The sequence below is a fragment of the Pholcus phalangioides genome, unplaced genomic scaffold (assembly GCF_987345545.1).
Source record: "Pholcus phalangioides strain wild (caught in Gottingen) unplaced genomic scaffold, Ppha-v1.0 ptg000014l_1, whole genome shotgun sequence".
NCBI lineage: Eukaryota > Metazoa > Arthropoda > Arachnida > Araneae > Pholcidae > Pholcus > Pholcus phalangioides.
In genome coordinates, this window is record NW_028301607.1 from 22,183,010 (window position 1) to 22,195,970 (window position 12,961).

A 12,961-nucleotide genomic window follows, 5' to 3' on the forward strand; every position below is an offset into this window, starting at 1 on the left:
GTTAAGGCGCGTATAAACTAGCGCGCAGATCTTGCAACCACAGAGTAATAATACTATTTATATCTTAAGTCTATGCTTGCAACGCACGACCCCCTGCAGCGGTTCTAATCCGCTCGTGGGTACACAAACTTCCTTTGTGTTCGTTGAAAAAACCGATTCTAGGTGGGTCCGGTGAAAACAGCTCAAGAATCGTTCGCAACACCGTACAAATTACCGAACAACCAATTGCGAATGCTTTCATTGCATGATCCGCGCGCTAGTGTATACGGGCCTTTAGTAGCAATAAGCGTATGCAGAATTTTCTCAAAGTGGGGTTTACATTTTTTCCTGCAAAATGACACTATAATCTCGGCTCGAGGGGGTTGGAACAAAGCCTCCTAGATACTACTTCTAGGAGGCTTTGGTTGGAACCCCAAATCTCTCCTCCCTTTGCATACGCCAATAGTTAGTAGACATCCATGCTTGAACCGGGATTCGAACCCAGACCTGCACAGTGAGAGGCTAGCTTCCTCTCACTCGACTGTCAGGCGGCGATTTGTCTTTCAATACTGGAAATTATCTTTCATTGATTTTGCAATTATCTCAATTTTGCAATTATCTCTCATTAATTTTAGAATTTTTTCTTTCGTTAATTCTCAAGTTTGAAGGCCCTAAGCACTTGAATGGTTCTGATGCCCCGTCCCTAAAAGTATATATTACTCGATATCAAATAGAGGTAAAAAAACAGCATTAAATGAAATTTTATATTTCAGAATTAACTAATCTAAGACCGAGATTACACTACAGAAGTTTGATAAAAGTTATTTTATAAAACTTGAAAATACAACCAATAATAGGCTGATCATATTTCCTCGAGAGAAATGCGGGAAATTAGGATTCCAAATATAGGACTTCGGCAATTATCGCCAAAAATGACGCCAAAACCGAACAAAGTTGTCAAATATTCTGAAGTTACTAAAAAATCACAATTACGGAAAATGAAGCATTACTGCAAATTGCAGTGAATTAAAATGAATTCCACGAAATAAAAACGTTCACCAAGACAAATGTGGGAGATTAATATTCTCATTTATAGTTGTAATTATCATAACATAATTTATGAGTTGAAAAATAATTTCAATTTTTGACTTCAATAAAGAATAAATATTCAAGTAGGCTTCGTGTAAAATGCGGAAAAACCGGGACAGCCAAAAAAACCGAAAATACCAGGACTGTCCCGGGTCACCCTATAAGAGCATCTATTGCATTATCAAGTTTCATTAAACTTTTTCAAAACTTTTACAGTGTAACTGTAAACTTTTACTAGTTTTCCTAGGAATAGAGTTTCTGCGCTGTGAACAATGTTAAAACGATTAAAACTAGTAGGGTGATTATATGACCCGTATTTGAATGTATTAAAATGTATGCCTTCTCAATTGTCAAATAAATCTGGCACATTTCGCAATTAAGCTTACTTGATTTTTGTTTTATATTCTTTACCGAAATCAAGAATGAAGACTATTTTCATAGCGTATAAATTATGCTATGATGATTACCCCCATAGATCTGAATATTCATCTCAGATATGTGTTATGTCCAGCTTTTTTTGTACGAGGAATTCAAATTGATAGAAAGAGTTAAATTTTCTCCCCGCCGTGATTTGAGGTAACTCTTTATTTTCCACCCATTTGTAATTTTTCCTATGTTTGGCGGTTTTTTCGGGTGGGAATCGGTGATGTCTCGTGTTTTTTCTCAATGAAATATGGTCAGCCAAATAATAAGAAAAATTAAAGAGCATTTTGTAGTTTAGGTCCATGGGTCTCGAACTTGATGGTATTGTTGATTTTCGGTCGCGGCTGAAAAAAGGTCAAGAACCCCTGCTACACCTTGCGTTTGCGAATCGCAAGACTCTCTGTGGCGAGGAATTTAACGGGGAGATCGGCTCGCATTTGCACCTCGAAGTTGGGAACCACAGAAAACCAACTTCAGTTGACCACCACTGTGGATCGGTGAGGTTCGAACCCGGGTCCTCGGGATGCGAGTCAGTCACTATGACCACTCGACCACCACAGCAACAAAGCAAAAAAAAAAAAAAAAAACAACAACAACAATGCCATGAACTGGAGAGAAAGGGGTGTTTCATTTACAAATGAAGAAAATAGGATGCACAAAATGGCCCATAATTAGTTTCAAAACATCCTAAACTATATGGATTGATGCAGATGATGATATATTTTAAGACAATACGGAGACATTAATTTTCATTTTCGTGCTTGAGAAGATATGAATAAAAAGTTGAAATCAATGTTATTGCATGGATATCCAACTCCAAAGTAGGTCCGGCTAATTCATATTTAATTTTCTGTACTAATCTGTAAGCGAACTCAATATAATCGAGAATTAAATTCAATTTTTAAAGTTATTGATAAAATTATTAAAATTATTTTATTAAATTATTTAAATTATTGATGTGGTTGAAAACCTCACTAATTTTCCGCATTTCTACGGCATAATAGACAATTTTAACATTGATTTCTATGGGGATCATCCTGTGCTTGTCCTTCAAACTGATGCTGATGAAGCAACACTTCCAAAATAAAAATAAAAAATTTTGAGGGTGGAGAAAGAAAACCTTTCGGCTTGCTCCAGGTAAGATAATAAAAATAACCAGACTCTGTTAATAATTAATCAAAAAAGCGAGGGGGGGGAGACGGATCGGTATTTGTTCTTTTTGTTTTCGTTTTTTTAGAGGTTCTATTTCAGTTGGAAAAATTATTGTGGCAGAGGGTTTTTTATACATCGAGGAGATTTTATAGTGGCTTCATCTTTCGAGGAAAAAGTGAATTGTGCGCACCGGCAAACGTCCTTCTTTCTCTGTTTTCGAATATGGTTATTCTACTCGGGTCATCCGGTCGAATCAGTTGTTGCGTCTTCCTCCTCCATCTCTCGAATCTTCCTATGTTTCGTTTTCATAGTAAAAAAAATAAATAAATAAAGAGTACCACCAACTACACGGGGCAGTGATCAGATCAATTTCCTTGGGTTTCAAATTGATGTAAAGTGAATCTCGCCACTATTATTTATAATTCCATTCAAACAGTGGTTGTTTTTTCAAAGTCGAATTTTTTCCTCTTTATATCATTTGATACTTTCATCACTAGAGGTCCTTACAATGATTCTTGTGTAAAGGTTGAGCTGTTTAAAACTAAATATCTATATATTTTTATTCACTCAAGGCATTTGAAATGACATTTGTTTGTTTTGCATATTTATTAAAAAAACAAAACCCTCCCCTTATTCTTCCAATGTTCTTAGACCAGTGAATGAATAAACGCCAGACCTCTTCCAGCCCAGCTTCGTGGCAGAATCTGGAACATCCATCAACTGTAGTCCCTACTGCCACCTACCAAATCAGAAACACAACTGTTATAATTCTTTGATTGAAATGTGTGACCGATTAATGTACTGCATGAAAAAAAAATCAATATGTTCTAATAATAATAATAATAATGAAATAACCGTTTTATGAGCAATAATATTAGTTAAATTATTAAGTTTGACTCAAAATTCTAATGATGGTTGTTTGTACACTGTAAAATAGAAAGCGTAAAATCCGCAAAGTGGCTCTCCTTGGCTTTTCGTGATTGTGATAGAAGAGGATCCACATCATAATCATATGGTTTCTGGATAAAGACAAAGATAATGACAATCGTAAAAAGCCATGAAGAGCTCTATGCAGAATTCACTCATATCATTTGCAACACAATACACAAACAGCGACTGTTAAAATTCTGAGGCAAACTAAACCAAACAAAGCTGTTCATTGAAAGTGCGATTCATTAATTTTTTTATGCATTTGTAGGTGTGGAGCATAGCATGCTGTAAAAAAAAGTTCTTCGTTTAATTCCGGGCAAGATGGTTCATGTTGTGCCTTGTCATCATTTTGTGTCTCAAGATGTTTTTGTGTCGAAGCAAGAGCCTTATACTTTCTGCTGTGCTCAGGGTAAAATAATGATGGCAACATGTCAGAATGTGATCAATATACACAGTCTCGACTCCAGAGGAAGCATATTGAATTCATTTTCTTCCGTCGACAAAGTAGAGCAAATGATATACTGTGATGTTGGTGAGCATGAAATTATTTCTGTTATCATTTTGTGCCTTATCTTGATCTCACTTATTTTTTTACCGTAGTTTGCATCTTATCAAGTTATACAGAAAAATTATCAGCACCACCAGAACACAAACCATGCATAAGTCTAACAACATAAATATGTTAGGGCTTCTTTCTTTTAAACCTAGCATAACTCTGGTGTATCGCTATGGGCAATTTTCTACCAAATTAGTAGTGCCAGAAGTGTGCATGTGTACCTAACAGTCTGAATGGGTATTTAGTGTCGTGTGAATTTTTTAGTGCTGCTATATATTTTTAAAATTGTGAGTAAAGTGTAATGATCAAATAATTGTACTATTCCAGGCCCATGGATAGGGTTACCAGATTCAGAAACTGAGAAAGGAGGATGCATGTACATGCACCCTTAGTGGCATCAGTTATTTTAATTTTTTTCAATACATGGCGCCACTGTTCCGATCAATAAAACCGGCACAACGATAATTTTTCGAAACTCCAAACAGAAAAAATTCTGGGTGTGAAAACCACCACAGTGGTGGTCAGATGAAGTTGGGTTGCTGTGGCTTGTCCCTACTTCAAGGTGTGAATGCGAGCTAATCTCCCCATTAAAAAGTCTCACCACAGAGAGCAACAACAATAATTACATTTCACTGACTTCACTTCTGAAATATAGCATTGAAAAATCAGACACTACACTATATACATACTCAGACTGTTAGGTACACTTCTGACACAACTCAGTAGTAAATTGCCCATGGCGAGAGACCAGATTTGTGCTCGGCTTGAAAGAAAGAAAGCCCTAATCAGTCGATATCCCTGTTAAAAAGTCTCTTCATAGATAGGGTTACCAACCATCCTCCTTTAGGAGGACACTATCTCCTTTTTGATGTCATTTCAAGCATTCTCCTATGTTTCGGAAAATTTTCCTTTTTGCCCTCTTTTTCAGGTTTCCGAAATTATTTTTCTTTTTTCTGGGGGGAATTTTTTTTCTCCACTTTGAAACACACATTTCTATATTGGTATGAATGTTTTTGTGTCTTTTTTTTTTCACATGCATTCACCAATAGCCGTCAAAATCCCCAGAATTTTTTTCATGCAAAATCAAAGACTACGCCAAAAAAATTAAAAGAAGGGAAAAAAACTGCATAGACCTGAAAAATTTGAATGCTCATGCTAAGACTTTTAACCCGACACTGAATGGCCTGGAAATTCTAGAACAGGGGTCTAAAAAGCATGTTCCGCAGGCCAAATTTTGGACCTCGAAGCTTTTTGCAGTGGCTTGCTGACAAAAACGCTCACAATAGTTACAGAATTTATAGAAATGCTGGAAAACAACCTCAACAGAAATGGTCAAAGAAGTAATTTCAAAATTACTTCAAGAAAAAATTTTAAAACTAATGAGGGAAATGATTTCACAATTAATGAGAAATTATTTCATATATAAATCTCTATAGAAATAATTAATTACAGAATTGGTTTGAACAGTTATTTTGAAATTCATGAGAATTCATGATTAATGAAAAATATTTCCAGAATTGATGGAAATTAATATTTTAAAATCAAAATATATTCCAAGACCAATGAAAATTCATATTATATGAAAAAATAATTTCCCAGAATTAATGAAATATATATATATATATATACACAGTTGATGCATGTTATAATGACTCCCATCGTCTTGTCAAAAATGGATGTAATATATGAAGATCATTATATGGTTAGGAAAAAACATATAGGTTATTCCTTATACAGTCGACTCTTGTTATAACAACCTCACGTTACAGCAACCATTCCATCACAATGGCCGTTAGGATATAGGATAACTCCCAAATGTTTTCATATTACGAATAACCTACCTATATGTTATTTCTTATGATATGAATATCTTCCAATATAACGTCTATTTTTGACGGGAGGATGGGGGGGGGGTGTCGTATAACGTGCATCGACTGTATATATATAATTTTTGATGAAAAAATAATTTAAGGATAAATAATAAATATAAGTTTCCAATAATGTAGGGTCCCCATATTGAATCAGAGCCCTTGGTCCATTGAATCTAAATACCACAGTATGATTTGTTGGCCCACAGGCTTCGTGAAATTTTGTTTTGACGCACAAAGTCTGATAGGTTGAAGATGCCTGCTTTAAAAGTTTATCAGCATGTATGTGATAGAGAAATGAGCTGACCATATCACATGGGGGGGGGGGGGGCACTCATGAATTCGACTAGGTTGTGTGCATTGAGAGATGAAGTATGAAATTTGTTAGGACAAAGTATGAAAAATGTATAGGTCATGCGAGGTCCATACAAATTCTTCTAAAATACTTCAAAATTTCTGTATTTTGAAGTATTCTGCTTTCATTTAGTACTTAATTCCCACAACTTTTTTTTTTACTTTTGAATTCTGTATTTCTAGGAAATTTCATAGTTACGTTGGAGAAAAGACCGGCCAAGCATCCAAAGCTAGCCACTTGTGTGAGGGTGTACTTCAACTGGTGGATGGAAACAAGGTCCCAGTCTGTGAAGATTCACGTTGCGGGATCATCCATACCAATGTTAACAGCTTCCATAAATCAGCCGGAAGCGGTGGAGCTCCCATTAAATGAAGAAGCTCTGTGTATCGCATGTTGTAAGACCACAGCGGTTATAGGTATTAGTGTAGGTAAAAAAGTTCTGGTATACTCATACTGTTTGAGATCTGACAATGCGAAACCAAAGCAACACGATTTCAGTCTTTTTATTGATATGGAACTCAATATAACTGTGAAAGAACTTGACATTTGCGAAGGGTATTTTGCTTGCTTGTCCGACAAGCAAGTTCAAGTCTTCAAAGTCACGATAGAAAGAGAAAATAACCAGACTTTACTTACTCATGAGAAGTCTGACAGTCATGCAGTTGATACGATTGTGAATCAAGATAAGAACTTGGATGAACACTTCATTGAGTGGAAGTTTGAATCTTGTACAACTGACAGTGCTACTGATACCGAATGGGAGAATACTCTTAAGAAGAAATTGCATCAGTCTTCATTCCCGGTCACTGTAACTTTCCCATTCATTGAGAAGTTCAACCAGAAATCTGAGTTTTCTACTCAGAATTGTGAAATTATAGGACCTGTGCTGACAACTTTAGGCCACAAAATAAAAGTTAAACTCAACTCCAGGTTTTTTGAGCTGTGGCCTTCACTAGCGTCAACAAATATAGACTGTGTGACGTTTCTATTTCGTCAATTTGAACTTACAGAGGATCAAGGCAAACTCAAATGCTTGCAGCTTACGCCATTATTCAGCTCAGGTGATCAGAAGTTTTAATTAATGTGTGTGAAAATTTGAAATAATGTGCAAGATATACAGCATATGATTTTTTTAGAACTGAAATACTTTTGTATTTTACTACAATATTTATATGATCAAAATTTTTTAATAGAAATTAACCCCTCATAACAATCGCCCTGCAGATGAAACCACCCCCTCTTTTTATGGACAAATTTTTTTGTCCCATCAGTGTCTACAAAAAAGAGGGGTTTTACTGTGTAAGAAACGAGTAGTGTTTATGAAAACTACCTATTGCCTTGTGGTAGACAAAAATTGTTAAAATAATTCCTGTGTGATAAAAATGACCCAAATCGTAGCAACAATTTGGTCAATGGTTTTGATTTGTTAGTTGCAAACTATCAGGGTTCTCAGACATCTGTATTCAGTACAGACATTCCATATTTTAGAGGTTTTACACACACATACATGTACATGCCATAATTTTATTAAAATCTGAAAAATCCCTAAAATTAATCACTACAAAAGCATCCACTGTCTTAGATATCCAGTAGGAACCAAATTATCTGAACCTCAAGGTACTTTTTGTAAATTAATTTTAAAAATCACGGTCAGTTAAATGATGTGCTAAAGGCTTAGTATCATGACAAACTCATTTGCAGAATGCTGCTGCATGTAACACAAGCTATGAAGATTGAAACAGTGTTTTCAAAAATGTTTGGTATCACCCTTTGAGAGGGAATGAAGATGTTGATGGAACGGATCGGGGGATGCTAGCTATACAGATACAACAGGATTGCTTAGATAAGATTTTGTGGGTTGGCTGATAGGAATTTATTTTTTTCGATTTGGGGATTGATGGGAAAAATATGTTTAGAAGACTTTTGATTAAATGTTCATCTTAAACCTGTTGCATATGAGCACCATGGTTGCTCCATGAGCACCCTAAAGAATAAAAAACCACTAATATAGAAGGCATTTAAACCTAGAATACTAACTAAAAAGAAGCTGATTAAAACTTCATGTTAACTGCCTATACCTCTATGTCATAGAGATGTAGAGGATAACATCTCTCTATGTCTCTGAGACATAGAGTAAGTATTCTAGGGTCAAAGAGAGACTATTTTTCAAAATAATGTGTGGAATTTTCAAAACGTTGTAAACTGTAAATATGTTACAGTATATTTTATGTAACCTATGTAAAATAATTACATAAATATAATATATATTATATTTATGTAATTATTTTACTGCACTATACAGTATTTAAAATTGGCTATTGTGCAGTCATTTTGGAATCATGCTGGACTCTCAAGGTGCAAATGCAAGCCGGTCTCTCATTTGAAAACGTCTTTCTGCTGAGAGCAGGGTGGTTTAAAACATATGATACTTACATAACATGAAACTCAAGCATTTATCATCTTCACTTCAAAAGAAGAACGATGTATATCAAACACCAGCAAGAACATGAAACAAGCACAGTGCTGACAACATAAATGCATTAAGCATGGCCCCCACATCCTGGAACACAGACCCTAGGCCGATATCTTTTGCGCCTCCCCAGACCAGACTTTCATGGGCCCCTTTATGATGAATTTATATCATGAAAAAACAAAAAAATGATGAGAATCGTCCCAGGCCTGAAGGTCTGTTGTCATCCCCACCCTTGTGGGACCATGGCATTAAGGCATACACTGAGATCACACATTCTGGCATCACCGATTCGTTTAAAAATTCTGCAAAGGAATGTGTACGGGTTGCAATGTACAGTTAAGTTGTGTGTGTGTAGTAGTATTTAAATTAATTTTCACCCAAACAGAGTCTCCTCCATTTATGGTTTTATTTATTTTGCTTAATGTCAAAGTTTTGTGTGGTCTGTATTATTTGTTGATTTGGTTAACCAATGTAAGTTCAGTCCACTTTAACTCAGATAATTAGGGTCCTACTGTACTGTATAAAGGCTTTGACTTTAAGATGACTGATTTTATTTGCAAAATTAACTTGGTACTATGTTCCTGCTGGTAACTATATATTCAAGTTAACTTTTCTATTTTCTTTTTGTAGATAGCACAGCGAAACTTGATCCATTGCACGCAGCCATAGCATCAGAGAATAGCCTGTTCTCACAACCCTGGTCACCTCTGGTTTCCCAGTATTCTTCCCGATTGAAGGCTCTTGGCTGCTTCTTCTCTACTCAGAAAGAAGGTTTCATGTATGACGTCACTCGAGAAGTACAGCTCATTTCAACCTATCACTACACTGCAAACTTGAAAAATGCTGTAGTAGATACTTCATTCCTTCACGCACTGACTGAAGCGGGACTAGAAACATACACATCTCATCTACCTCATAGTGCAATCCATCGGTTCGAGAAACTGGAAGGCAATAAAAATGTAATGCCATTGTTATTGAATGAGTTAGTCAGTCTTCTGTATCTTGTATGATAGATTATTATTGGAATGAACATTAATTAATCAGTTTACATAAGGAAACAAAAGAAATTTTGCATGGTTAACTAATAAATGTAACCTTTAGAGGACACACTAAAAACATATTGAATGTATTTTTCATTTTATTTTTGTCTTTCTGGGTATATCGCCATTTCTTGTTTTTTAATGTTTATTGCTAAATTGAATTAATGCATATGGAAAAAATCTATTTAGATCTCTCCAGAAAAGATGTCTCCCATCTGCCTGCTTGGTTTACGTCCATTCCTTGGTGTTAGCCAGATTCTGACATCAGAAAATTATCTAGTATTGATATCTTCCTTTGAAGATGCTGATATGAATGCAGAGTAAGTCATGTAGTCCACTTTTTATTTTTTTTCATTTGAAGGATTCTGTAGGTTAATTTTTCTGCTGGAATATTGCTTGGTTTCAATGTTGCGTCTAAGTTGAATATTTTCATGGCTGAGGAGCTACAGTTATTTTCTTTCATTATACTCAATTTTTGTCTATTACACTAAAAAATGAAATTAAATATGCTTTAATACAAATAATCAGAGTAACAAAGTACCTAACACATATCAGTGCTCATGAGTACTAATCCAATGTTGAAGCTAGAATGACATTTCTGTCAAGTTTAAACTTCTAGGATGAAACGGCCGTTGCAATGTCTATGGTATATAATATGTGTTTGTCATCTTAGTTAATCTAATTTTGCTGCATGATTTGACATTTCATAGTTGTATGAAGCTAAGTGACTGGCCATAGTTGTGCATAACTGCATGATTAATAAAATCATAGTTCTACGAAACTACATAGTAGGCTACTTTATAGTTCTGCGAAAGAATTATGAAGTCCTCAATTATGCAGGCAAGATGACAGCCTTGATTAGGTAATCAAGATGACCACCAAATACTATGAAACATGGGAATCGCAATAGGCATTTCATCCTAGAAGTTTCAGATTGACAGATGGGTGGCTCTCACGAAATTGGCCTAAATTGTGTCCCCAGCACTTTACATTAAAATATTTGACACTGAAATTTTTTTTTCATCATTTTCTATTTATATTCCAGTTTCTAAAAATTTGCCAGTCTGTTTTTAATTTTTTCTTCAATAGTTTTTAAAATTTGCTTGAACAAATTTTCATTTGTTAATGAAATGTCCTTCTCCTGGCTTTCCCAAGCCCATTTTTTTAAATTTTAAAATTATAATTTTCTATCCTAAGACAAGAAAATATATTCTTTTTATCAATAATATATATATTTTTAGGGGCTAGTTTCATATTTCCTCTTTTCATAATTTTAAATATGTTTTATCAGTAATTTATAGCCAAATGAAAATTTTCTCCAGCTTTTTTTTTCCATTTGTCACATTTGGAAAACATTGGTTCAAGTCCTACAGCACCAGTTGCCACCTATCAAATTTTATGGCAACAATGTTAAGAAGAATGTAGCTCTTGAACTTCCTTTTAAATCAATTACAATTATAAATTAATTCACAAACTAGGTTTATTCAGAAAAAAAGAGGTGAGAATTTTTTCACCTGGCTATTTTTTTTGTGAGAAATATATAATTGAAAATTATTTTCACTTTTTACCATGTGTTTCAGTCCAGAGATATCTAATATTTCTCACAAGTACATGTTTTTAACATGCTTAGTTTTTGATCAGGGTTGCAAAACATGTGAATATGTTTTTCTCTTAGCATTAGGTAACCAGAAGAACGGTTTGATCATAAGTTGGGGAGGGGAAGGAAGTAAAAAAAATCGAAATTTCTTGGGGGCAACATCAAGCTGCGATAATGTTTCATCGAAAGACTTTGTTTTGAGAATGCAACTCGGGCTGTAGCAAAACAGAGACAAATTAGAAATCTGTTGTCCCCAATAAAATTGTTGAAAAAGAGTGAAAAAAAAAAAAAATTCAATTGACAACAATAATTATTAAGGGGTATCAGTGCTTGTCCAAATTGAAAATAAAATACCAAAATATATGGAGCATGTTGCGAGTGTCGAGTGTAAATATCAAGTTAAGTGTTGAAATAGGCTCGTCAGATTTGCCTATCTCTTAACGGGGTTAAATTTAAATTAATTTTTTCATCATGAATTTTTAACAAACTTCATTGCTGACTGTATTTCAATTATTATCAGGTAAAGAAGTGCCCCTAAGAATTTTGTTTGGATTTTTTTGGTTGACTTTTTTTAATATTTTTTTTGTCTTATTTCATGATAATGACCCAGATATGTTTGTTATTCTAGTTTTCACCATTCTACTCTGCCCTTTTTGATCATTTCAGTTTAATTTGGTTGCAAAATGTTTAAAAATTTGTAATCATCCCCTTCTCTGATACCTTTTTTATTTTTACTAGGAGAAACTTGAGAGAAATGAAAATGGTTATTACCATTTCAACATTGTTCAATGTATGAAATGTGTCAAAAGATTATTTTTGCTATTTTATTTTTTTTTCTGAATTACTTGTCAATTTAGTCTGTGTTGACAGTTAGTTCAGACGTTGATTCCGTGTTAAGAATTTTTTGTTTATTTTTAAAGACGCTTCTGTATAGTATATTTTAATTTTAATTATTATGCAAATTATTATTTTTTCCTAATTATAATGTGAATTTTCAGGGCTCCAGAATCCAAAAACAGTACTGTATATGTTTTGAAGAAACCATCTCCGCAGCAGGTTTTTACTGATTTGGTTAGTATGTAGTCCATTTTAATTTGACTTCTAATAGTATTCTCTACTGTGCGTTCATACCTCAAGTTATTAGTGTCTTGACTATAGGCGCCGGAACCTGGGGTCTGAGACCATTTCAGCCCCTCCCTAAATTAATGAATATACAATTGAACATGCACTAGTACGCCTCTTGCATATGGACTTACTGCTATCTGTATATACGGGACAAATGGGGATTTTCATCCCCCTCAATGTTTTCTTCATGTCTGTGACTCTGGTCTTCACTTGCATGCAAATGTTTGACTCACAACCTTAAAATATATAAGAAAAATATCATTTAACATGCGAAAACTTGGGTAGTTCGAACAAGTAAAAGTAGACAACACAGTTGTCTTACTGTACTAAGTGATAATGCTGTAGGGATGCAGAACAAATAGAAATCTCCAATA

General features: G+C 34.5%; 1 protein-coding gene across 2 annotated transcripts in view; it reads left to right on the forward strand.

Annotated features, from left to right (window-relative positions):
• The first annotated feature begins 2,922 nt into the window (after nt 1-2,922).
• The window catches only part of LOC149078279 (BLOC-2 complex member HPS3), a 28,412-nt gene continuing 18,373 nt past the window's right edge, over nt 2,923-12,961 (forward strand). The window contains exons 1-6 of one of the 2 annotated variants that reach the window (XM_089241915.1): nt 2,923-3,034; nt 3,842-4,105; nt 6,535-7,413; nt 9,456-9,784; nt 10,055-10,185; nt 12,461-12,533. In XM_089241915.1, the coding sequence (XP_089098041.1) occupies nt 3,895-4,105; nt 6,535-7,413; nt 9,456-9,784; nt 10,055-10,185; nt 12,461-12,533 (1,623 nt within the window). In that variant the 5' untranslated portion in view covers nt 2,923-3,034; nt 3,842-3,894. Of the gene's footprint in view, nt 3,169-3,841; nt 4,106-6,534; nt 7,414-9,455; nt 9,785-10,054; nt 10,186-12,460; nt 12,534-12,961 lie in introns of both variants that reach the window. The other variant, XM_089241916.1, reaches the window with a different exon arrangement.